The 26,211-nt window shown below is 38.3% G+C and overlaps 3 protein-coding genes across 3 annotated transcripts in view; all 3 read left to right on the forward strand.

Moving 5' to 3' along the window:
• The first annotated feature begins 2,053 nt into the window (after positions 1–2,053).
• Positions 2,054–10,392, forward strand: LOC109473093 (carbohydrate sulfotransferase 12-like). The gene is made up of 5 exons (XM_019773006.1): positions 2,054–2,149; positions 3,714–4,045; positions 7,368–7,488; positions 9,792–9,929; positions 10,120–10,392. The coding sequence occupies exons 2-5, from the start codon at positions 3,810–3,812 to the stop codon at positions 10,390–10,392; spliced, it is 768 nt and encodes a 255-aa protein (XP_019628565.1). The 5' UTR covers positions 2,054–2,149; positions 3,714–3,809.
• Positions 10,393–13,988: 3,596 nt separating this feature from the next.
• Positions 13,989–14,300, forward strand: LOC109473105 (protein diaphanous homolog 1-like). The gene has a single exon (XM_019773016.1). It carries the CDS (start codon positions 13,989–13,991, stop codon positions 14,298–14,300), a length of 312 nt encoding a protein of 103 aa, XP_019628575.1.
• Positions 14,301–21,769: 7,469 nt separating this feature from the next.
• LOC109473353 (carbohydrate sulfotransferase 12-like) overlaps positions 21,770–26,211 on the forward strand; it is a 15,654-nt gene continuing 11,212 nt past the window's right edge. The window contains exon 1 of the mRNA XM_019773221.1: positions 21,770–22,068. Within this exon, the coding sequence (XP_019628780.1) occupies positions 21,912–22,068 (157 nt within the window). The 5' untranslated portion in view covers positions 21,770–21,911. The remainder of the gene's footprint in view (positions 22,069–26,211) is intronic.

The following is a 26,211-nucleotide window of genomic DNA, read 5'->3' on the forward strand; positions in this document are numbered from 1 at the left end:
TCAAAACCACCCCGTACCTGCATGAAGTTCCACCCCCCCCACTGCTATTCCAAACAACGCGTTTTTCTGGACCATTCCAATTCGCCTCGTAATTGTAGGGGTGCGTCTGCAATATAACATTGACCGCGAAAGCAGCAACGGCAAAAATACACATTCGTGCATCAACACGGGCATGCCCGCAGACGGCGTATAAAATTGCGTGCCGATTACACAAAGAGAACCCAGTGTTTTGACTGCGAACACGAAAAATCAGCCGATCACAACACTCCGTCCGGAGGTCCTGACCTCCTTCACGGAGTAACAAATACTAGCTGTACACAGTTTTTAGACGATGCCTTTCTTTTTCGAACACCATCCTGCCTATCAAATATCTTAAAGATACATAACCAATTACAAAATAAGAAATTCCTATATATTACTTCTGATGGGGGTAATAAAGAAACAAGCATATACATATTATGATATAGATTACATCGTTGTAATCGTGACAACTAGTTAATTCATAAGATTTTCATAATAAATACAAAACTGTAATCTGCGGCATAAAAAATAACTAACTGCGTTGCTTACTAAAGTATAATCCTTCTCAAAATTGCAGGTATCCAAGTGGAACAACAGTTAGATGTTTTGAGAAACCCAATCCATGACATACAGAAACGCTTTTAGGTGGTGCTACAGGACGAATTGTAACGGGGAAACCTACTAGATTGGCATAGTTGTAAATAAGGACAAATTATTTAGTTTATTTTAAGGACAAATTGCTTCATATTATAAAGATGGGTTTCCTTTGGCCCACATCAAAGTTTATTTTCCTGTCCTTTCTGCTACTGATGGCTGGAGTTATAACCGTTTACGTGTACATCAGCAACAGCGGACGTATACAATCACAAGAAGGAACAGGCTTTTCTTCATGGGTTTGGAAAAAAGGTAAATATCGTCATTTCATCACTTTCACATACAAAAAAATCCAGGTTTACTATTTATTTGTAACATTACTACTATTTTCCAACATTTTGCCCCAATATTTCAAATATCTGAATGACATAGCTAGCGTACAAACATTCGGCTCAATGCACGTTCATTTTAAAGTAGGGACTCTTGGTCTGCAAAAGAACAATTTACTTTAGTCGGCCCCTTAATGCCCCTTAATTAGTTAGTTATACCCAGTGTATAGGTCAAGATAGTTGTATAAAGACACATGTTATCAAGATAACAAACGTTGCTTTTATGTCACATCAGAGCTTCATTATTGTACGTGTACACCTTATGTTTTTTTTAAGTAAGACGCTCCTTTTAATGTACCATTAACGATTTTATAATGTATATAATGTATTTTATAATGTATAATTTTTTTTAAAAATGAATGTTACAATTGGCGATATCCTGCCTGGTGCTGCGAAGTCGGTTCAGAATAAACCATTAATTGATTGATCGATTGATTGATTGAAGATTAGCTTCTCTAGAAAACCCATGTTTTCACATGAAGCAGAATGTTATTATAAACTTAGTCTTTTTTGTTTGGCATTAACTTGTTAACATCCTCATTCCTTCGACGTTACAAAAAATCTCGTAAGGATAACAACAAACTTACACTGGTTAACTATTAAACGGCGCCCCACTGCGCTGAATTTACAAAGGCACTGGTCACCCATATTTCCACATGACCAGGGGTCGGATCGAACTATTGTTTTAAGTTTTAAGCATGTTTATATGTTGGTTTGTTTTTTCTGAACATTGTCCGGAAAAATCAGAGGATAGGCCAACTTATTATGTAATCGGTACCTGATAATTGCACAAGTGCCATGTATGACACATGGTATATACTTAAAAAAGACCTGCATGTAATTAATCTACATGTAATTAAGTGTATGTATATATAGCATGCCAATGCATTACGGTTGAAAAATATGCAAATTATATACCTGTTCACTAACGTCAAACGTTACCAGTATTAATACGTTACAGTGTATCAATATTGTAATGCAATAATACTGATTGAATTAATACATTAAAGTATTGACTGAAAAATTATGTCATTTGATTTTCTCGTCGTCGTCGAGAAACTTGGGAAAACTTAGCAGAAGCGGAGAAGGAACAGTCCCGAAGAATAACTAGGTTTAAAGCGTACTGTGAGAGGAACTTTCCAAAGGTACGTTATGGAGTTTGATTGCAAGACTGCAAAACCAAAAAAAAGCTGCCTAGTACTTTTGGGGGTTTTGTCTAATACAGTTGCTACTACTGTAATTTTAGTAAATAAATGTAACCTTGTTCCTCTCTTGTAACTCTTATTACCTTCGCCAAGAATGTTATGTTTTCAGAGGCGTTCGTGTATGTGTGTGTGTGTGTGTGTGTGTGTGTGTAAACACGATAACTTGAGAAGGCCATGATGGATTGTCTTGATACTTAGTAGGTGGGTAGATATTGACGACACCTCAAAATGATTAGATTTTTAGCGGCCTGTTATGGTACTGCAGCTAAACTTCCGGTTTTGATATCTCATGATCTAGATATGCTAGGGTGACGAAATTCAAATGTTTGGTACATGTAGCTCTTGTGCTGGGGAAGAAGTAATGTGAGTTTGGGCCTCCTAGCGGTTTGCTCTGGAACTGCAGGGCTATATGTTTGAAAATATTCAAAAGAGGATAACTCAAGAACTGGTTGTCGGATCGTCGTGATGTTTGGTATGTAGCTAGCTTACGAGATGCTTGATATAATTATGTGACAATTATGCAAATATGGATGTAATTTGCATAAGAGAGAGAAACACAGGCAGATATTTATTATGTAAATGAAGACTCAATTTGCATAATTAATGAGAAAATTTTATAACTGCCTGGAATTTCATACTTGTGGTATTTGAAAGTTAGGGAAGGTGAACATCATTAAACATAATGTATTCTAATCAGGACTTCATTTGCATAATTTATGAGGAAATGCTAGAATAGCATTGTTTGTTAATGTAAGACTGCTTTTGGTTGGGAATATGATAAAATGATATAATTCATGCAAATGCGGATCCTATTTGTTAAATCTGGGGGGAATAATCTATAATTTGTCAGTCATAAAGATTAACATCATTTGGCGATGGTATGAGATCGGGGAACTCTAGTTAGGAAATGTTTTGCGACACGAAGCTTTATCAAAAGTATAACTGAAAATGTAAATAGCCTATGGGCGTTGTTGAAAGAACTTAAGTGAACCGTATACTATTTATGCTACGCTACGGTGTTTTCATGTGAACCTTTTGTCCCCGTTTTGTATGTGAATTGAATTTGGCTCTAATTCTCTATACAATTATAATATCTTTAAACCTTATTTAGTGTTAGCATTACATACATATATATAGTGTATAGTGCAGCTTTGCATCATAGCTAACTAACTAAGCAACAGAATAGTTCTTAAGATTCTTAATAAACTTATATTGTATGGAATTACTGCATCAGCCTACTGAGTATGGTGTTAGTCTTACGTTCAATGGATTCTGTGGTAGAACAGCCGAGACATGCATAACAGTAATGCTGATTTTGTCACAATAGCTGTAAGTTTGTGTAAGTGAAAGTAGAGACATTTAATAAATGCCGACACTATTGGATTTAACCCTGTTTTAGTGGTGAACGGTAAATGGTCAATTTTATACCATTAATTTATTGTCCTTGCTGATTAATTAGAAACACAGTCCATCGCATTAGAAAATATGCTTCTTTCTTTTTTAGGTGGATCCCCCCAAACCCGGTCGAAACAACCACTTATTCATTTTTGACAAGATCAAAACGGTCTACTGCTATATCCCCAAAACCGGGTGTACAACAATGAAACTGTTACTTTACAATTTGGAGCACAATGCAACTGAGCAATTGTCGATCGGTTTTAGAAAAGCTGAATGGTTACCAAACAGCACTAAGAGTAATCACACGTCTCGCGAACATCATGTTAAATGGATCCACAAACAAACCTTTAAAACATTAAATGACTACAGCGAGGAAGAAGTAAGCCTGCGTCTTGCGACCTACAAGAAGATCATCGTTGTCCGTGACCCCTTGGAGAGGTAAATATAATTTCCCACGCACTATGTGCACATGTAAGAAGTAACGTCGTTGGCGTCAGTGGCGCAACGCTTAGAGTCTTGGACTCTGAAGTAATAGGTCTCGGGTTCGATACTCAACGTGGCCCGATATTTTGCCCTTAGAAAAGGCACTTTACATGATTTCCCCTTCTGTACGGTGGCGTGGCGCCTAACGAGCCTTTAAGGCTAATCTGTCTGTGTGCTAAAACACACTATGGATTTAGTGCGGCAATGTGTCAACATCAGCACATTTGCCACTGGGAGCCGTTCAAATTATTAGCACATTTGCCACTGGGAGCCATTCAAATTATCAAGAATAGTGTTAGTGGTTCAGACAGATTTAGAGAGTCTGGGAACACACATGGTGCAAAAATAGCAATTCCCCCTAATAAATACCATAAAAATCTCTACCGGTGAGCCTCACACACACACATACCTCCCTATCTTTGCTTTGTTTCAAAACCCACCCAACAATCATTAAGCTCTAACCCTCTGAACTATAACCTACATTTGGCAACAGTTCCTTTTAGGCCAGCACAGCTGTCCCGCCAGATTATTAATTTTTAAAAGGAATGAACTGAACATCAGTTTAATAACACAGTTCTAGGGAAAAAGTTATACCATTTACTTTAGGTCCAAACAGCTTTTCACTACTTAAAAATAACTGACTTGACATTTGCGAAGAATTTTATTTCGAATTTGAACGGTACGCTGCAATACAAACAAGAATTCGGAGATCCTAGACCTTCATGATAGATGTATAGTTTATGTAAAATTGTTATTAGGGGGATTTGTCTCATTGTATATTGCATTTTGCGTGATGAATTCTTCTACTTTAGCAATATTTCATTTAACATGTCCTTATTAATTATGGAAATTACTACTACATTAACATAATATATGCACAGTAAAGTTAACCTTTAAGTAACACATGTCGCAAGGTATAAACTTTCCATCATTTACCATTGATAAATCGCGAAATTTTCATCTTACATGTGCAAATTAGGTCATTATTTGCATAATAAGTATCTGTTGATGTTATGTTTCAACTGCTATAGATTACATACACCACATGTATGAAAGTACTAGCCACTTATCCGCTTTAAAAGTTTTTACCAGAAACTCCCCTGCAGCTACAGAACAAGCTGCTAGGGTGACAAAAGTTACACCACTTTTTCCTAACAGACAAATCTATCTGTCACAAAACAAGTGTTTTTTTATAAAAAGCTGTCGTCTGCCGCCGTTGTATTTTTGCACAACAAAATCGTATGCAAAAAAAATGCGTTTTTATTTCCGGGGGAGGAGATATCCTTCTGCGGAAGGGCATTAGAACGGTTTGAGGTTTTCATGTGCCTTTCATGTGCCTTTTATTGTGAAATACATTATTTAAAAATGAACCACTGAGCTTAGAATGAATGAATGAATGAATGAATGAATGAATGAATGAATGAATGAATGAATGAATGAATGAATGAATGAATGAATGAATGAATGAATGAATGAATGATACTTTATTTCCGTGTCGTGCGCTATCCCGCGCCCAGCCCGTGTGGGCTTATACGACACCGATTCAATAAGATATAAGCCTAGAAATATTTCTCATCAAGCTTGTATCCGAAAATCTGCGTTGTAACAGACTCACACAAAAATGAGACCGAGCACCGCATCCAGCCAACTTCACGCTGTATTGCCGTAATGTTTGTGTCGCAATAAGTGGCTACTTTCTGTCTAAGCGGCCGGCCCATCATGACGGATTTTTCGTGCCGTGCCGCTGAACTACGCGGCAAAAGTATAGGTCTTTACGGAGAGTAACTGGCAGCTTCAACAACAACAAAAAACACACACACACACACACAAATATTACATCTGAAGATTATCACAAAGTTGATAGTATAGTTTTGGTGCTGTTTCTTCATTTTCAGAACGGGTTTGTTGAACGATCTTCGCCGGATCGGCACTCCATGTTCTGACAGGCGCTTTCTGACAGGCGCTCCGCACGAACTTGGCAAAGTCGTAATTTTCTCAAATTCTGTCCTTCATAGGAATCGAAAGATCGTAAAATATGATTAACTATATTCTGACCTAGTATAGACCACCGTTTTAGCCTTATGTCAATGTAAAGATTGTTAAAAACAGTCATTCTGGGTGCCCCATATACATGAACCCTGCCGTCATAGCGTATTTTCTGTGCACTTTTGACGCCGTCGAAACGTGCTGTGTAGCACGCTTACATAACTGCACCCCGATAAATGTTCAGGTCCTCTTTAGGCCCACCTTTATTTACTGGGACGATGTGGCTTATGCGTCATTGTTGGTGTGAGAGCAGTTGACGTTCATACATAATTAATTAAGTCGGTAAACATTGCTATGTAAAATTAGGGAGAGTTTACAATGGTCGGGTTAGGGGGTGAACATGGAAGGAGATTTTATAGAGGAGAATATTTCCACTAGTTAGGACGTAGTCTACAGTACTAGAGACGTTGGGATGGTAGCATGTACATCGCCGGGGTCCTACCATTTAGTATTCTAATTTGCTGTTTATACAGACTTTGATCAAGTTTTTCCGAATGGGGTGGAGTTTCTTAGATCCATGTTATTACATACAAAAGGGTGGTCAAAACTGTATTCTTCGGGGATACTATTGTTTCTATTTAATAAAAATCATCTACCTTAATCATAGATAAGTTGCCCAAGGTAGAAAAGTCAAATTTTAACCTTTTTTAGATTGGGCATTTTGGGATGACGTAAGGCATATTTAAACTATCCGCCAATTTGGATCGTCTATCTTAAATTTCGAAATTGTATTTTTTCCTACATTAGGCCTATATACAATAGTGATGGACAAAAGGGGTTGAAATCAACCTTTATAAAAAAAAGTTTAAGACGTCAGCTTCGCAGGCTTGCGGCGCGGCGGCAGCTGGTTACACCGAACGACTTGGTACACCTAATCATTGTATGAACGTCTAACTCTAAACATTTTAAAGCTAACTTTGGTAACAGCGAGTTCCACTGTGTAATAGTTCCTAGGAAAGAATGGATTTTTAAACAGCCCAATCCTTGGTTGATAACTCTAATACTTAAAAGAAAATGATGAATTTTTGAACACCTCATTCATTGGTTAATTCTGGTACTTGAAAGTATGGCTAATTCTTGTTCTGTTCTGGGCTATCATTTTATTGCATCACGCGTGGTTGTTTTTGGGTTTGGTTTTGGTAATTAATTAAATCATTCGAGTGTACACCGTAAGAACCAAGTAATCCTTAAAACGATATAACACGTATAATTGTCGTTCTATTTATGCAAGGTTGGCGTCTGCGTGGCTCGACAAGTTCGTCATTACGCCTGAACGTCTCGGCAGATTTGGGTTTGTTAGACGCATAAGGCGTCGTTTAGAAAGCTTACAAAGTCACACCCTGATAGACGAGGTGAGGCATATTTTATCGTTCTTTAAGTTACAATTTTCTTTAACTATATCTAGACCGTTTTTTTTTTGGGGGGGGGTCGTGGTACGGGGGGGGGCTCATTCGCTCCCCCTCAGAACTTGTGAATGGTATATCGGATGATCTCCAAATTTTCAGAGGATGGTTACAATATATTCTAAAGTACTAGTAACAAAATATTCTAACAACAGTTTTGATGTCGTATTAACGTCATTTGACGTCATTAATGTGATTTTATTGGCCTAAACCGTTTAGATAGGTTATTCCATAAAACAACATAATGTTATGCAACAAAATTTAAACAAAAAGTGTTGATGATAGAATATTAGGGTGTACTAAGACTTATGGTGCCCAAAGCAAAACCGGTGACGTCATGAAGTGGCATGCATATTCAAGCTATCCGCCATCTTGGATCACCAACTTACTAAATAGCAAAAAAATGTCTGTCAGGAACCCATTTCCATGGCAACACAAATTATCATTATATTATTCCACTGATTCAAAATCGTTGTCAACAACATTTTAGGAAAAGTCAACATGTATTGTAGTTCTAGAGCGAGCCGTTCATATGCTATCTGACGTCAAATTTGTCACGGGCACTTTTAGCACCCCCCCCCAACCCCAGTCTAGACAGGGTTAAAGAATAGATAATGGCACGTAAACGTTTGTCTTACAAACTAGTTGAGCTCTTCATATCTGACTACACAATTTTAGCAGTCAATATCAGCAACGAACATGTAAATGTAAAATTTGAAATTCACAAGACTAAAGAATAATTCAGACAACAATAATTTACATTCATTGTCATTCTTTATTAAGGAATGGGAAACCAGCCTCGTTACAGACGTCGCAATATACAACTAGATAGGCCGATATTTGGTCGGAAGCAAATGGTTTCACCACATCCCCAATACCAAAAATATACCTACCCCCCCCCCTACCGCACAAATGGATTGTACCTAAAGCACCCCTGTCCAAAATGTGGAGTGTACCAATAGTCTTTACCCTCGTGCAGCAATGGAATCTGCAAACGCCTTCTGCTGTTGGAACATGTAGAACCAAGGACATTCTGTGATAGAACATCCCTGGTAGAGCCAGCATTCTATTTCGAACTGTTACACAGTATCAGTTGGAGATTTGGGTTTTCAAGCTACAATCTCTGTTTTTACTGAACGCAATGTAAATGAAAGTATTTTAAAAGACTGGATGTGAAAAGTGAACACTATAGTCTGAGCTCGTATTGCCACCGGTACCCTAATGCTGAATTTCAGGTCATTTGGTTTTTGTATCAGTGCACAGAAACCAAAAAAAGTACGTTTTCTGTCCGAAAATAGCCAAAAGGCCTATTTTACACATCTTTGGTCAAAAATAGAAAAAAAGTCCCATTTTACATGATTCTAAAGTGACAAACGCAAAAAGTGTAATTTCCATTCTTTAGTCTTGTATCCAAGGATGTCTCATACTAAACGTCAGGTCATTAGGTTTTAATAGTAGGGCACAGGAGCCACAAATGTACTTTTTTGTCCGAAAATAGCAAAAAAAAGCCCTATTTTACACAATGGTAAAGTAGTATAGTGTATGTCAAAAGCTTGAATGACATTCTTTAGACATGTGTCCAAGGTATCCCCAAACCAAATTCCAGGTCATTTGGATTTAATATGGCACAGGAGCCAAAAAATGTGCATTTTTTGTCCGAAATTGGCCAAGAAGCCCTATTTTACACAATTTTAAATCAGTGTATGTCAAAATCCTGAATGACTATTTGGACATGTGTACCAAATTTCAGGTCATTTTGATTTAATTTTAGGGCACGGGAGCCAAAAATGTAGATTTTTCGTCTGAAAACAGCCAAAATTAGGTTGTGTAGATATGTCCAAGGTATATCCGTACCAAATTTCAGGTTATTTGGATTTGTTACCAGGGTTCCAGATCCCAAGATGTATACTTTGGCTGAAAATGGCCCAAAATCCAAATTAAAAAAATTAAAAAGAAAAGTGAAAAAAACGCCTTTATGTCAAACTTAATGTCATTTGGTTCAAAAATGAAGAAATTGTACCCAATACATTTAACGAAATGGCAGGACGAGGAGAAGGAGAAACATGAGGGAAAACATATGACTTCACCGAATAGAAGCCATGGTGAAGCCATAAATATGCCATACAACTCAGTATGTCGTGTATTATAATTTTCAAAACGTTTATAGTGCTTTGTCTCTATAAAGGCACTAATGTATATGGCTCCCATGCCTCTCTTTTAAAATAAAATGTATATTTTGTTTAATTTTCTAGTTAAGTAAAATAAACGAAGAAAGGGCGGACAACGACCCAAAACGAGTGTCGTTCCGAGAATTTCTCTTTGCCATTTCGCATCAAATGGAGAGAAGTCAGCACTGGTTATCATTCAACAGACTATGCGCACCATGCAAGGTATTTTTTAAGACTCAACAACGTATTTATAAGTAAAGCAACCTCTCATGCATACGTTTATTGTACGATTATCTCCCACGTGCATAAAGGAATTCTTTTACATTGGGAATTTCACGGTCGATTATTTATTGCATACGAATTTGAAGTTCAAAAATTTGTATGCATTTACATTGCGTCATTTCCCTTATAGATTGACTACGACTTTGTTGCCCACACGGACACAATCGCTTCGGATATCAGACTATTCTTAAAGCAGAACAACATCACAGCCAATGAAGACGTCCTCCCAAAACATCAGTCGAGAAACGTGAACAATGGCAATGTTTTTAAAGACTTCTACGGCCGAGTCCCGATAGATGAAATTTTGCCACTACAGAAGGTCTTTCAGAAGGACTTTGATATGTTCGGATACTCTTTTGAAGAAGATTTGGCAAAGATTTCTGTAGGAAAAACAAGGGGTTAGTGTAAAAACCATCTTCTTTGTAATGGGATTTTTCTTTGGTCGTGCAAGACGCTGTGAAAGCGTTTTAGCAAGTTATAGATTGGCTAGTGTAGGGATGGGATGTAAGGGATGGTGCACTACTGATAATAAATAACCATATAAGGTCCGTCATTTTGCATTGAGAGGGATGACGTAATCAATTTAGCATACATTATTGTTAAATATAATCTATTCATAAAATTGCATAATGATGTTATAAAGCATGTGTAATTTAACATAAAACCATAAAGAATTTCCTACGCCTCGATTAAGACGACTTAACCTGATATAAAGAAACTTGTGTGTTACGCCGAAGGGCGGTCACACTGGCTATACAGACAGATTCAGATAATGAGAAATGTCCAATATTGCATATTTGTGACCCGTATTTATTCCCTTTGTAAGCAAAAGTCGGCGTCGTAGACTGTGAAGCACATTTAAAAATCGCAATCGCATTTCCTGACATATACATGTACCTATTCAACCACCTGTTCTTATACACTGGGGAATCTATGAAGACTTATAAAAGCCTGAATACGAGAATTCCACCAGCGGTTAGGTCCGTGATGTGTACGTTTGGAGGCAAGTCAACAGTAAGGCTGGCGGCAGCAAACATACTTACGTCATACATTCCAAGGTAAGAGACGATATTATATTATGGTTAACTTCAAATACAAAACAAGACAGGCATTTTTGCATAGATCAGTAACTTTGTGGTAGTGAGTGGTTTATTTCTTATTACAAATATATACAGTTCCGCAGTCCGGCTATGACATGCACACTGAACTGCACTGGAAATATATTATAGACAAATAGTTAAAATATCTAAAAAAAAATTGTGATAAAAAATTCTTTCCTACAATACTTTGGCAAAATAATGATGATGCATATCTTGGGCACAGAGCTCCGCTTATTACTACTATGAGTTGGCATTCGTACACTAACCGATTCAATGCATTAAGATCACAATAATATGTTACATTCATAATAATAATTGGCAGACCTTCGAGTCAGAGCATTGTCATAAAATGTATATTATAAATACAGATTGTCTTCAAATATATATTATGAATACAGATTTTTAGGCTTTAGTTAATTACATGCAATTAAATTTAATTAAGGGTTAATGACCCGCCCCGAGGTGACAAGGCTTTATCACCATATTCACCGAGAAAGGGCGGGCCATTAACGCTGTTATCAAGCCAATAAAAACTTACACAGTAAAGAGTGACACATTCCTGTATAACACATACAAATTATATAACAAACCTCTATCTTCCACTGTTTCTGTGCATCTTTCCCCGATCTCTATCTTCCACTGTTCCTGTGCATCTTTCCCCGATCTCTATCTTCCACTGTTCCTGTGAATCTTTCCCCGATCTCTATCTTCCACTGTTCCTGTGCATCTTTCCCCGATTCCAATGACCCACATATTGAGTCTAAATTGGCCTCAAATTCTGTCTCGGGTAATGGTGGTACTTGGTATACATTGTAAGTCTACGAATTTCAGCGGTAGAATTCGCGGCGGTCTTTCACTACGGCATTCTTTCCCATTGCTGGGGGGGGGTGTCGATAAAGTGTCGGGTTACAAGACGCAATTTTTGGGCTCACCGTAAAACATTTGAAAATAAACAAACTAGTATCGAATGGAAAATTTCGTTGAAAGAAATTATAATTATCGTCTTTACATACATTCAATGGTGATTTATTGTGCGCTTAATTGATGATTTTTTCGGATTTCGTTAAAAAATTCGATAACTTATGGAATTTCGGTGCTCCATATTTTAGCCAATTACCGAGCAAACCTGGCTACACATATTACGCAAGGTCACTGATTTTTATATTTTTCGACGACTAGGAATAAGATGAAACGGGGTATGTTTGACTCTCCATGCTTCCAGGTTTAAACGAGTTTTGCAGACATGTCATATCTCCCAAAAGTGTGCACCGTGTTATTCATAAAGGTGTAAAGAATCATTACAGTATTCAAGGTTACCCAAGGATGCGACAGTAACTTCGCTATATGTTACATGTTCACAAAAAATGATAGCGGACATGTATCTGTATTTTATCTGTTGCGAGGCACTCAGGCAGAAGGGCTTGCTTTGCCGCTTTATTGCAAATGACCGCAGGTGACCCCGAAATGGAACGCGGGTTCGATTCGAATTGCCCAGATCGAACACGATCGAACACTGTTCGGATTCTATGAAATGTGGGAATTTTGCAGCCCAGATTTTACCACCGTGATTAGATTAACATTATTTGTACCGCAAACTAACTTCCCCGCGAATACTTTTTGCGTAAGGGTGTCCCCCTATCCAGATGTATTTACGACGGACGTCGAGTTCAAAACAAAATACAAACGAGAAGCCATAGGCAACAATCCTCCGTGAAGTTTTATATTTTGCAACAAAAATAATCCCAAGCGTCAACGCCAAACCTACTGTGCAGACATTAGGCAACGGTTAATACAATGAGGGGGCGCGTCACAACAATAAAACATAAAAAGACCTAAATCCATTACTGCTCCTAGGGCGTGTAAAGATACTGTGCTTCAAGTTCGAAATTCATTCTAATTTCACACACACAATCATTGCATTCACATAAAGATCGGACTATCATTAGTAACAAAGACAGCCCCAACGTCTTACCGTTCCTGTTACTTATTAAGCGCGACTGGCCAGACCAAATTCCAGCAACAGTCGCGGCCAGCACCGCGAGTGTTTAATACTACCGCCGGTCCGATACCCGAGCAAAAACATCTCAACGACATTAAAGGGATGTTTCAAAATAAGCATTTACTCCAATATCAAAACAGCTATAGTAAAAATAAAAAGACGTGCATCACCGCGGACATGATGGCACACCACATGCCAAATTACACGGAAATGCTACGTACGGAACAATGCGTTTTGGCTGCGAACACGTATGTTACCACTTATCGAGCCCTCCGCACGTCTGCATGAAGTTCCACCCCCCACCGCCATTCCAAACAACGGGTTTTTCTGGACCATTCCAATTTGCCTCACAATTGTAGGGGTGCATCTGCAATATTACATTGACCGCGAAAACAGCAACGGCAAAAATACACATTCGTGCATCAACACGGGCAGACGGCGTATAAAATTGCGTGCCGATTACACCGTCCGGAGGTCCTGACCTCCTTCACGGAGTAACAATACACGCGATCTAAAAACCAACGCAAATCAACTTATTCTCAGCAGATGTACATATGTTGAGTATCAGAATTATTTAAGTTTTACTGAAATAAAAAATGGTATTATGAAACACCGATTTGTGATTGAGGTCTGGCCTTGTCAAAACCGCGTTTCACCAGTCTTTGCAATTCAAAAAGCCAGAATGCCTATGGCAACTTGCAAAAAGAATTTCTGACGAAGCTTTCGGGCGGGCACCACTTGCCCACCAGAACACTCATGTGTCATTCTTTGACGTCATGACAGATCTGTGTCTGAACCACGGTCGTGCGGGAATACTAGTATGCAAAAGGATATCGATGAACACCGGAAAGTGCTGCGGACCAACCCGGTTGATCGACAAGATCAGCGAATGCTACGGCGATGTCCCTCCCTGATGGCCCGGTGCCACCCCCACCCCCACTCTTTCCGGGCAGGTCTGTCCCGGTGATGTCCCTCCCTGAGGGCCCGGTGCAACCCCCACCCCCACTCTTTCCGGGCGGGTCTGTCTCGGTGATGTCCCTCCCTGAGGGCCCGGTGCAACCCCCACCCCCACTCTTTCCGGGCGGGTCTTTCCCGGCGATGTCCCTCCCTGAGGGCCCGGTGCCACCCCCACTCTTTCCGGGCGGGTCTGTCCCGGTGATGTCCCTCCCTGAGGGCCCGGTGCCTGCCCCACCCGTCACTGTGCATCAATAGCAAAACGTATACTGTAAGTCTACAAATTTCCGCGGTATAATTAAATTCGCGGAATTCACGGGGACCTTCGTACCGCGAATCTATTTCCCCGCGAATATGTTTTGCGTAAGTGTGCCCCCCTCCCCACATGCATTCACGACGGACCTCAAGTTTAACCGATTTAACCCAACTCATGCGATCCACAAATCGCTCCAAATCATCTTTATTCTTAGCAAAAATGTTCGTACAGTATCAAAATTATTTAATTAATACTGATATTAGAAATAATATTATGAGACACCGAATCGCGATACTGCGGCACTGGCGGTGTCATCCGCATACCGCCCGACAAAAAATATTTGCGTGCAGAGCGCCGGCCATGCGCGCCCGGGCTTGAAAATTGCGGGCACATCTAAAAATATTTTGATGAAAAATATATCTGCTGGTATCTGGGAAATGTTATTTGGTTCTCTTCTGCAGGTGTTTTTTTTTTCTTGTTAGGCCATGTTGATTTGATTATATGGATGACATCCTCCGGGAGCCCCAAAACTGATGAGCGCGTGCGAATAAAAAAAAAGTTTTGCAAAAAAAAGTTGTTTTCATTATGAAATCTATGTGGTCTTGAGGGTTGAACAAATGGGACAGAATATGGTTTGGCGAATAATCTAATCTTCAATTTCATTTCCTTACAATTCTGTCTTTTTTCGTTTGGTTTTGGCATTCTACGACATTGGTATAGTTTTTACTTATTTTTTTGTAACTTACGGTATATTTTTGCTCATTTTGCAACTGTTTTGTACGATTTACAGTATGGTTGAAACCTTTTTTTTTTGGAAACGGCCGAAAATTCATGCGCGCGCGGATGTCATCCATATAATCAAATCAACATGGCTTTACCTGATCCAAAAAAAATCCGTCCACCCCACCGCGAGAAACAGCTGCGAACATGACATTGTTCTCGGAGCAGTCAATCATATACGTTTATACTATTGGTCAAGATATCTGTTATAATGTTAAGGCGGCAAGACATAATAATAGACATAATAATACATTTATAAGCACATTTTGCCATCATTTTGGTGGCCGTGACTCTGTGTTTCTCTGTGTGTGTGTGTGTGTGTGTGCGTGTGTGTGTGTGTGTGTGTGTGTGTGTGTGTGTGTGTGTGTGTGTGTGTGTGTGTGTGTGTGTGTGTGTGTGTGTGTGTGTGTGTGTGTGTGTGTGTGTGTGTGTGTGCGTGTGTGTGTGTGTGCGTGTGTGTGTGTGTGTGCGTGTGCGGCTTGCGTGCGTGCATAGCTCCAAAATGCTTTCATGGATCATCCTGATATTTCAAAAGTGGGTAGAAATTGAGGAGAGCTCAAACTGATTAGATTGTGTGGGCCTCTAACGGCCTGTAAATGTACTGCAGTGGAACTTGGCCTTGTAATGTGGACATGCTAGGGTAGTGATTATTGGACGGTAGGGTAAGTGGCGTAAGTTTTGGGTTTGTAAGGGCGTTTCAATATGATCGCAGTAGTAAATCAAGAAATTGTTGACGGAATCTCATTATTTTTTATATGTGATGTGTGAGATAATAAGATTAAAATTACACAAATTAGGTTTAAACTTAAATAACGGGCAATTTCATAATTGCGGCATTGGGAAGTTATTAGAATAAGTAAACATGAACATAATCAATCATATTCTTTCATTTGCATTTTAATGAAGAAATGCTTATAAATTGGCTTTTGAGGACCGAGCAAACTTTTATCCAAGATAGCATCTGAACAGGTTTCACTTAAACCAGAGAATTTAGAGACTTTTCCTAAAATACAGCTTGCAACGATTTCACATTGATTAAGTAGATTTTCGAGTTATTATTGCAGTTTTGGGAGAGAAAAATCAGTATGGTTTAAACATTAAATTTTATACGGTTTTATGTTTTACTATAATTCTTTTCTGACGTTAGTAAAATATGTATAATTTCGATCATTGAATGTTCAAAATCTATGCTCATTTGATTACATCATTTGAAAAGCCAAGATCGTGTACCATATCATTAGCTTTTGCTGTTTTTACAAAATTTAAATTAAAAACTTTTTTTAATTTAATAGAACGTTCATATGAATATATTCCAATAGAATTTAAATTTAAATGTAATTTTAAAAAAAAGTCCAAGGTGGCCGAGTGCTTTAATATGCATGACGTTATTTTTATGATCTCATTCGTAGGTCGGTGTTGTTTCCAGGGGCAAAATTAGTAGACATTAATATTCTTGGACAATTATTTCAAGCCTACTTATAATAATTTTTGACGATTTTAGTGAACAAAAATCACAAGAAAACATTATTATGACGTTAAAATAACATCAACGTTTTTATGATGAATTATGATGGATCTGCCGTTTAAAGATGTCATTTTATATACCAAACTGCTCATACTAGCGGTTTAGATGATTAGATCATGTATCTAAATTTGGGACACCGAAAAAGGTATTACGTACAATGTACAATGTAAACCATATGCTCTACAAAATAATATTCCTTTTGTACATGGTTGGAGTATTTTTTTAAAGTCTGCAGATTAAATGTGTCAGGTTATGCCTTTGTCCTGAGTCAAACTTTAGCAATGGGTTGGAAAGGCCAAAAGTATAATAAAACATTGTGTCTGTTTTTCTTTTAAATATCAAATTGTCCTGCATTCATTGTGTTCCATTTTTGACATGTTTCACAAAGAAAGTTGGTGTGTCTGGTATGTATGGCTAGGTAAATCATTTACGGTGATTGGCTCTCGAGGTCATTAGGGCACACATAACATCAGCTATATACATGCAGGACCAATATACATGCAGGAAAATTTGCGCGACACTTAAGTCGCCGTTCGAACTTACAAACGGGTTAACATTTTTCCTACATACATATTTTGTTCCATTTCGTTCCAACTCGTGCATTTCGTTCCATTTCGCACTTTCTGTACATCAGACACATTAATGTAAGAGCGACACGCAACATGACAGCTTCCCTGAACCATCCAATATTAAATACTAGTCATGGCGACTAATGTGATCATAATCAAAGCATTTGAGATCTATTTGCTTAGTTAACACACGGGGTGCATTTGTCCAAGCAATGGGTACGGAAAATAACTAAGGTAATGACAAACTCCATTGCAAACTGTTCTTGGTATGGCAACCGTTGCTATGAAACTTGTTTCTATAAGAGTTAATGGGAAGCTTGCGATGTTATGTCTATTTTTGCGCGCTGTTGAGTTACACGATAACATCAGTAAACCAACCAATACCAGGATGTGCCACGTATTCACGAATAGCCACCACCACAGTGAACAGGACGGTGAGAACACGGCTCAAGTAAGAGACAAGCATCCACAAGAAGATCTTTAACACTGCAGGTAAGAAATATTTGTTGTCTCAAGTTGAGTTTAAACATCGCCCTAAAAGTCATAAAGACCAAATCCGTCGTACGATATATGAGGTGTGCAATGGTTCAAAATTAAACTATTGTACTCATTTATTCGTATATCTACCACGTACAGGACGATCATCGCTTCGTTGAAGCAAACGGCTCTGGTGGACCGGCAGATCTTAGGCCCCGGCAGGTAAGTAGGTTGGGGCCGGGGAAGCACTATCCTGCATGCACAGTATAAGCTTTAAGCGCCTTCACGAGTTTTTTATGGGTACTCAGTAGATCAAATGGGCACAGGAAACAAGCATTTCTATTATTCTCGTGAACCAATGGTTCATTTCACTTCCAGACACAATATTTTCTTTCTCAGGAAGAGGAAAGAATTAAGTAAGTGCCGCTTTGTTTGATTAATGATCATAAATTCGAGAGAAACTATTTTCTGTTCTAAGACAAAGCGAAATGATAGATACCAAAAGGCAAAGCTGCGTGTTTTTGCAGGGGCCTCTTTTTTTATATTTTGCCAGTATCACGGATATTATGTCGGGGACACAATATGCTGCCACGCCATTATGGTGTGACTGATTATTCAAACCAAAGTTTCCATATTCGGTTTTTCTTTCGCGAGACTTCTAGCAAAGTTTGCGACTGGTATAGAAAGGAATATTTTAAAGCGTTCTTCAGACATGTGAGGTTGGGAAAGGGCTTTGACAACAACCGTTTGTTTGCCGTTGCAATTATATATGACGATCTTTTAGATATTGGTCGCCACATTTGCTTGTGAGCTTTAGTACGCTTTGGCCGTGCAGGGTCTATTTCCGGGCGTGTCGTAAATAAGACTGGAGAGGTTTAGAAGAACAAATACACATATGCAGATAGCATGGGCAATGCTAATATCCAAAAGCTACCAATTTGAAAATATTTGAAAATTTGAAAGTATTTCAATAAGTCACACAGGTATTCTAAAAACACTCATGAGACATTTTGACACTCCCATTTTGTTATTAAACTTGACACGTGTCAGACTGTAGCCATAATGGAACGCTGAGAGATACAAAACATGTCCAAACACGTAGTGTTTAGTCACCTTAGCAGAAGTACAAGGCTAGCTAATTGCCTGTTAGTGAAAAGAAATGGGCACAGATGTGTACATGTATTGGCAGAATTTCCAGAGTGGCCCTGGAATTTTTGTCCCAGCTCGAATGTACTGCATATATGCATTTCACCCATACTAAAGTACGGGCGAAATATGTTGTTTTCCCTCATGTTTCTCCTCCTTTTCCCCTTCTCATCAGGTGGGAATAGGTTCTCCTTGCTGATTGGCTGCTGGGATAATGTGATCAAACTTAGTATAGTCAAACAGATACAGGGTTGCATGGAAAGGTAATCTCCAAGCACATACAATGGGGAGGAAGAATGGGTGCAATGTGATGTGTTTGCTATTGAGCAATGCTGGCCTTTCCAGTTTGTAGAAAGAATTCGAACCTAGTGTCCGCAAGGCTACAACTGAGAAGGGGCAGTTAATCATCACTGGAGACTTAACTATAATCATAGAGACTGGGGTCCATTTGGGCCTCCTGGTGGCTGACCTTTGTACTGCAGCAAAACTTCCGGGTTTTGTATCTTTTGTTCCTTTAAAGGCGCCTCCAAAGAACATATCAGCAGATAAAATGGTCATTTTGAATCCTCATAGTATCTTACAGTAGCCTTTACTAGTCTTCGGTAGGTGGCTGGAAAGATCATAAATTGGCCAAAATAGAGAAATAATATGCCAAAGGGAGTTGGTCTGATAGAAGTACATTTTGCCCATCCGGTTGCATATTATCGGCCGATTTCTTACTCTTTCCTGCTACCTCCCGGTAGCCCTAACCCTACCCGACATCAAGTTGTTCTTTGTGGTGAGTGGTGAGATTATTAACAGCTCTATTATATAAAGGCTTTTTTGTTCTTCCGATAGATTTATATTAGCCTCGTAAGCTACAGTTATACAGAATTTTATTGACACAACAAAAAGTACAGCGACTTTTGTAAGGTCAAAGACATGTAGATATACAGACAATTATACATGGGTATAACGAAAATATCCTACGTACAGAACAATAGGTGGGTCAACTAATACTACTTGTTCTAAGGTCTAAACATTCTTTGATATATTTACCTATTTGTACACAGTTAAGGTTATTGCCTTCTAGGATGAACTTAAATTTATCTATAGCATGAAATGTAACAAATTCTGTTGAGCAGGCGGAGAGAAGGTTGAACAGCTTTGTGCGTTTATCGTTATATAGTGTACAATTCAAAATAAAATGTTGTTCGTCTTCAATATCATTGGGACAGAATGGACAAAACCTCTGGTCGCGAGGGATTTTTTTATATCTTCCTAATTCTATATTTAATTTATGGCAAGAAATTCTCATCTTTGTAATCGATCTACGAACTTCAAAATTGTGTATTTCAGAAAGGTAATTTTCTTGTCCGTACCTCGTCTTTAACATCGAATAGACAGAAAGTTTTGAATTGTTTTGAACAGAAGTATGGTATTCTTGGATGTAAATATCCTGTAAACGATGTCGTAATTGATCTGCAAACATGTCAACGTGATACAGCCTGGGGTTTGTCCATACATATCCAAAACCGTTATAATTAAGGATGTCGTTTATATGATTTACCCAGTCAGAATCAGCGGAATGTAGAATATTGTATGCCTCGTGGAGTAGAGCGTCTTCGGGTAAATTTTCCAAACGGTGCCAGTATTTTTATTTCGGCATCAATCATGACAGGAAATGTTCCCAATTCGCCGCGAATTCCGTCATTTGATGATTTGGAATTTGCACCAAGTAGAAATTTCTGGAAATCGATGTCAATAATATCAAATTCTGTGGTTTGTAGTGGAAGATGCACATTTTCAATTGTAAAGTTGTCTTTTTTAATTTAAGACCAGACGAAAGCCTTAGTAATCTATCTTTGTCTGACTTTTTCTTAAAAATGAATCACGTAAGAGTGAGTGGAGTCAGAACTCACACTCTTTCTTGTTGTTGCAGGTAGATAGTCATTCAAGTCAAGTTGATTCAGAAGTATAGATAAGACATTTTTTGGAGAAGATTCTGGAATTCGTTTGGATACAATGAGTTTAGCTGTTTTAGAAGTTTGGTCAAAACATGTTAATTCTGCCCCATACAGAAAAATAGGGCGTATGAATTTATTGAATAAGCTTTTGCCTAAATGAATTGGGATATTTTTTTTAAAGAATAGAAGTGATTTAAGCTTAAAAAGTGCTCTCATAGCTTTCGTCTTTAAAAATTTTCTAGCTGTTTTAAATTTGCCCGAAGACGTCAGTGGCACACCAAGATAATTATAGCTGTCAGTTACTTCTATTTCTGTACCGTATATATAAAATTTGTTACATAATTTGTTAGTGGGGCCTTTTGCAAAAACTAGCACCTTCGTTTTGGATACATTCACACTCAATTTCCAGTTGTTACAATACGCTTCTAAATTATTAATACAGTTCTGAAGCCCCTTTTCAGACAAGGAAATTAGAGCAAGGTCATCTGCCCAAGACAGGCAGTTAAGCGATTTGTAACTTAAAGAAGCAGCGTCACATTCGTTACAATCAAAACATTGTGGTAGGTCATTAATATAAAGATTGAATAACAATGTTGAGCCTGGCCTATACTCAGCGTTGGCATTTTTACATCAGAAAGCTGATAGAAGACATTCGGAAATTCCGGGTATTTTAGGTGTTACACTCGGCGACGAAATCGTCATTCCGCGGCATAAGTCGCGTCGCTAATTATAAGCCGAAAAAAATCAACGCTGCCTACCTCAAGTCTGCGAAGGAGGCTACCTTGTTTTTTTCTTAATCTGCAAAAAGAGTTCCAACATATTCTAACACCCTTTAACGGCAGGAGACCCCTTCTTCCGGACCAGGAACCGGTCGTTTCGTAAATAGTCCAACTTAGAGCTGGTTGATGTACTTTTACTACGACTACTATTACTAATTCTACTATTATCACTTCCATTATTACCCTAAAACGTCACTTTGGCATAGATTACATTACGGTCCGACGATTCTTTCAAATTGCAGGTGTCAAGCGGAATGACAGTTGAAGATTTCGAGGAATCCAAAACGTACCTCACAGAATCTTTGAAATCATAAACTGTGCCGTGGTGAATCGTAGAGTCTACCAACCATTCCACCAACCTAATTGTAAAACAACAAGTGATTTTCTCTGTATGGTAGAAATGATTTCTTTTCGGCCAACTCCGAAGTTCCTATTTTTCTCCATTTTGATTCTGAGCATTGGAGCCGCCTACATGTACTACATCAACTACAACGGAGTAGATCTGTCATCTGCATTTAAGGTTTCTGGTGCATTGTCTTTGGAAAATGGTAAGTATTTTTTGTTTGTTTGTTCCCTTTGCCAGTAAGGTTATGTTTTAAGTAGCGTTTTTCCGTCTGTTTGTGAAGAGCATAGTTCAATCAGCTTTATTTGAATTGTCATGAAACTTAACTTGGTAGGTGGGTAGGTCTTGTGAAGACCTAGAAATGATTAGATTCTTGCTTGTCTTGGTACTTCAGCAGAACTTCCGATTTCAATATCTCGTGATCTGGACTGACTAGGATCACTGATTTTGGGTGGTAGATAGCTCTTGGGCTAGGAAAAAGGTGACATAAGTTTGGACCCCTAGCGGCTTGTTCTGAAACTGTAGGAGCGTTAGTTGAAAAATCTTCGAAGAAGGATAACTCAAGAACGGGTTAAAGGATTGTCCTGATTTTTTTGTGTGTAGGTAGTTTAACTGATACTGGACCTAATCAAACCACAAGTAGGCCAATCATGAGCTAATTTAAATGAAATTCTATCAATCTGCTTCATTCGATGATAGGACTATGAACCATTGACTATGTAATTGAGAACCAGAAAAACATTTAAGGATATAGATTATCTTAATGTTAATGTACATGTAATGCCCTTGCTGTATCAAACTTTCAAAGTGTCTACATGTATCTGTACTTGCAACTTGAAATGTCTTTCTCAACTACATTTGTCAGTTTTGTGTCTGACATATGGCTTGTAAATGTGGTGCCTACTTGCAGTCAGATACACCAGTGTAGACTCAGGCTCTGTAGGTAGAACTGGGCAAGTAAGTGCCAGACAAGGTCTCGAGGTACAAGCCAGAGCATGGCAAGTCTGAGCTGTCATTATTATTATTAATTATGCTTTATATTCTGGGTTACCATAACTTTTTATATATGTGTGTCACATTTTAAAAGTGTCATAAAGAGAAATTTTTACTTGGCAAGCTAAATTGTCTTAGACAGGCCTTCTCCATGGCCTACACTTCACGGTTGCCAGGACAAGACTGAGGTCTGGTATTATGAGTAAGCTTCAATTTCCATCCGATGTACAAAATTTCCTCTTAAATTATGCAAATTACATTTACATTTACATAATTGTCACATAATTATGTCAATGCTTAATCAAGCTACCTACATACAGAAAATCATGACGATCCTTCCACCGGTTCTTGAGTTATCCTCTTTGGAACATTATGAAACAAACACCCCTTTAGCGCCGGAGCAAGCCGCTAGGGGGGGGGGGCTTACCTAACTTCTCGCCCAGCACAAGAGCTACCTATCATTTAAAATTCTCGACCCTAGCGTGTCCAGATCATGAGATACTAAAACCGGAAGTTAAGCTGTGGTACTATAAGAGACCGCTAGGGGATCCAAAATCTATTAATTTCCAGGTCTCATCAAGACCTTCCCACCTAATTAATATCAAGTCAATCCCCATATCCATGTAAGCCTCCTCAAGTTATCGTGTTTCCAGATACACACAAACACACACACACACACACACACACACACAAACAAGAACGTCTCCGAAAACCTTCGAAGAAGGTAATAAGGCAAACATTAACAGCTTACCATGCGGGTAAATACCGGAAAAAATCTGTGCATTTAACGAGCGGTAAATGTCGGTGGATCACTGGTAAATGTAACCTTAAAGATGCATTATGTAACTTTTTAAGAAAAAATTTGAAATATTCTCATTATACTAAATATCAGTGTTATCAACAGTTGCTATCACTTTTCAACACATTCGTATCATACCATTATTTCACGTTTTTGGCATATATTTTGTGCGTTCAAACAGACCTTGTTCAGTTCCCAGTGCCACCAGTTTGCTCAAAACAAAAACAGCAGGCAGTGGTTGCCCCCCCCCCCCTAGTGTGGCTAATTGGTCGGGCATGGCAGGCTTGATAGACAGGGGCACATGTCACAAGATTAGCTGCTTTGGAAAAACACTCATATCTTTCACATGAGGTGGAATATATTTTATCAACTTTGTCTATTTTGTTGGACATCAATAAACTGTTGTCATAATTCTTCCAAAAGAGATAAAAAATCTGGTAAACGATGAGGTCTTTCAGAAATTTGTAAGCTGTCAAATGACGCCCCACTTTAAGGTAGGCCACACCACTGGCCTGGACAATACCATATGTGCGGTGTGGCCAGAGGTTTGAAGAGATTACCATTTACAGTTTTCTAAGCCTATAAGGAGCAAGGATGTTGTATTTTGTGGCTGAGAATTATTCTTGAATACTAAAGGGTTAAGTTAAAAGACTCAAGAAATATTTATTGATCAATGGCAGTAAACTTAATACAAGTTACTGAATTGCGAATCAATGTGCATTTTATTATTTAAAATCAAGAGTTTATAGTATTGCACATGATTAAGTAAAATTCAGAGTCATTAGGAGGTTAAAATAAAGTCATTGGGAAGTTAAAATACAGCATCATTAGAAAGACTACATAGACCACAATAATAACACATATTACAACCACACCACAACAGTTAAAAATTGCAAGCAGAAGAACGATTATGTGATACAAATATTTCAAATATTTCTGATAACTGGAAGGTCAGTTGTACATAACCAAGCTTCAACTGTTAACAATTATTTCTAAAGTTCATGGGGATAAGTGAGGGCGCTAAGGTACTATGTAAAGAAAAGAATGGAAAATATACTTTTGTATTGTCAAAAAGTCACATTATGCCTCTTTAACCCGGTTTCACATCACATTTACCTTGGTGGTAAATCCCACTTTTCCTGCAGTGAAAGGACCTTGAAGAGTTATGAGAGCTGGCAGTGGAAGTAGATTGCCATCCGCGATGACGAAAATAAAAAACACGTTGCAAAAATGTGTTACTTCGCGAAATGATTTAAAGAAATGCATGCTCAATGGAGTCTACAATGACTAAAAAATAGACGGTCGAGGAAAAATGACTTTTGTCTAACTGCATTTATTTTGTGCTCCGTTACGCGGTGTAAACTAATGTTCGTAATAACCTATATTACTCTCTTCTCATGTTTCTCATGTTAATTTTTTTCATTTTTTTTTCATTCCGCCACTACCTTTAGGCCTGGTCCAACTTACCCCCAGCACTGCCTCATTTTCCATTATAATGACCTACTTTAATATTACAATGAACAAAGGTGCAAGGGAAAAGTCTTGAATATGCAGCAGGCCAGGTGATAATTGCACCCCATTCATTCAATACCCACTGTCCCGCCGGGTGTTTTGCATTTGTTTACTACAAAATTTCAAACCGCTTTCCCAAGCCTTTCACTTCGACTCTCCCCAGGAAAATTATTTTAAGTTACTTGGTAAAAGGTCAAAGTAACTTGAAGTAACACAAACATTTTCAAAGCTCTTATATGTAATACTAAAAAGTTTGAAAAAGCAGGAAATGTTGTAAGATACGAGACTTTTATCACGATAAAGTTATGGGAAAGGAATTGATTATATATATTCTTATCTTCTTGTATCAAGGTCACGGCCGTGATATATAAACTTAGGCATTTCCAGTCTCTTCAATTCGCAAAGATGCAGTTCAGTAAAGTTCACAGTTACCAGCTTTTAGACGCATATTAAGTAGCAGTGTTGTGTAACTAGACCAATGCGGTTAAACAAACTAAGCAAAGATAAATCAGAGGATGAATCAACTATTTCGCCAAGGTTGTCTGTATCTTGATTTCTCTTGAGAGAAATGAAACCCGTAACTGACATTTACGCTAAAAATTCTTAATTAGGAACACCCTACTTTTGTGCCCAAAAAGCTCAGCCATGACAATTGTTAAACGCTCCCTTGTCTTTTAATCTGGTAAAATGACACAGTGCATGCAAACTGACGCGTGGGGACGCCATGTTATGTCTTGTTTAGACAACTCATATTCTGTACATCGCGACCAAGATTTTCCAAAGCTTTTTGTTGCAACCAGGTTGAAAATTTACTTGGTGTTTGTGTCTGTTCTTGGCCTGTTAGATATTAGGAATGATTCGAAAAGCTATGATGGTTTACATACTCATACACAGGGTTCAGTATGTGCTAGTGTATCTCGTATATCCTGTAAATTCTAAAAATACCATGATGCTGTATTTGTAATGTAGCTTGTAGGCTAACCTTGACAACAAGAACTGAGAAACATAAAGAGAAAGAAAGCATTCAACTGGAAATGTAACATA

The sequence above is a fragment of the Branchiostoma belcheri genome, unplaced genomic scaffold, assembly GCF_001625305.1.
Source record: "Branchiostoma belcheri isolate BF01 breed outbred unplaced genomic scaffold, Haploidv18h27 scaffold100, whole genome shotgun sequence".
Lineage (NCBI taxonomy): Eukaryota > Metazoa > Chordata > Leptocardii > Amphioxiformes > Branchiostomatidae > Branchiostoma > Branchiostoma belcheri.

Bases quoted from the DNA above. Each gene is read 5' to 3' on its own strand.
- LOC109473105 (XM_019773016.1), top strand. From the start codon at position 13,989: ATGTCCCTCCCTGATGGCCCGGTGCCACCCCCACCCCCACTCTTTCCG.
- LOC109473093 (XM_019773006.1), top strand. From the start codon at position 3,810: ATGAAACTGTTACTTTACAATTTGGAGCACAATGCAACTGAGCAATTG. The intron at 4,046-7,367 runs GTAAATATAATT...TATTTATGCAAG, and splicing joins GTCCGTGACCCCTTGGAGAG to GTTGGCGTCTGCGTGGCTCG. The intron at 7,489-9,791 runs GTGAGGCATATT...TTAATTTTCTAG, and splicing joins GTCACACCCTGATAGACGAG to TTAAGTAAAATAAACGAAGA.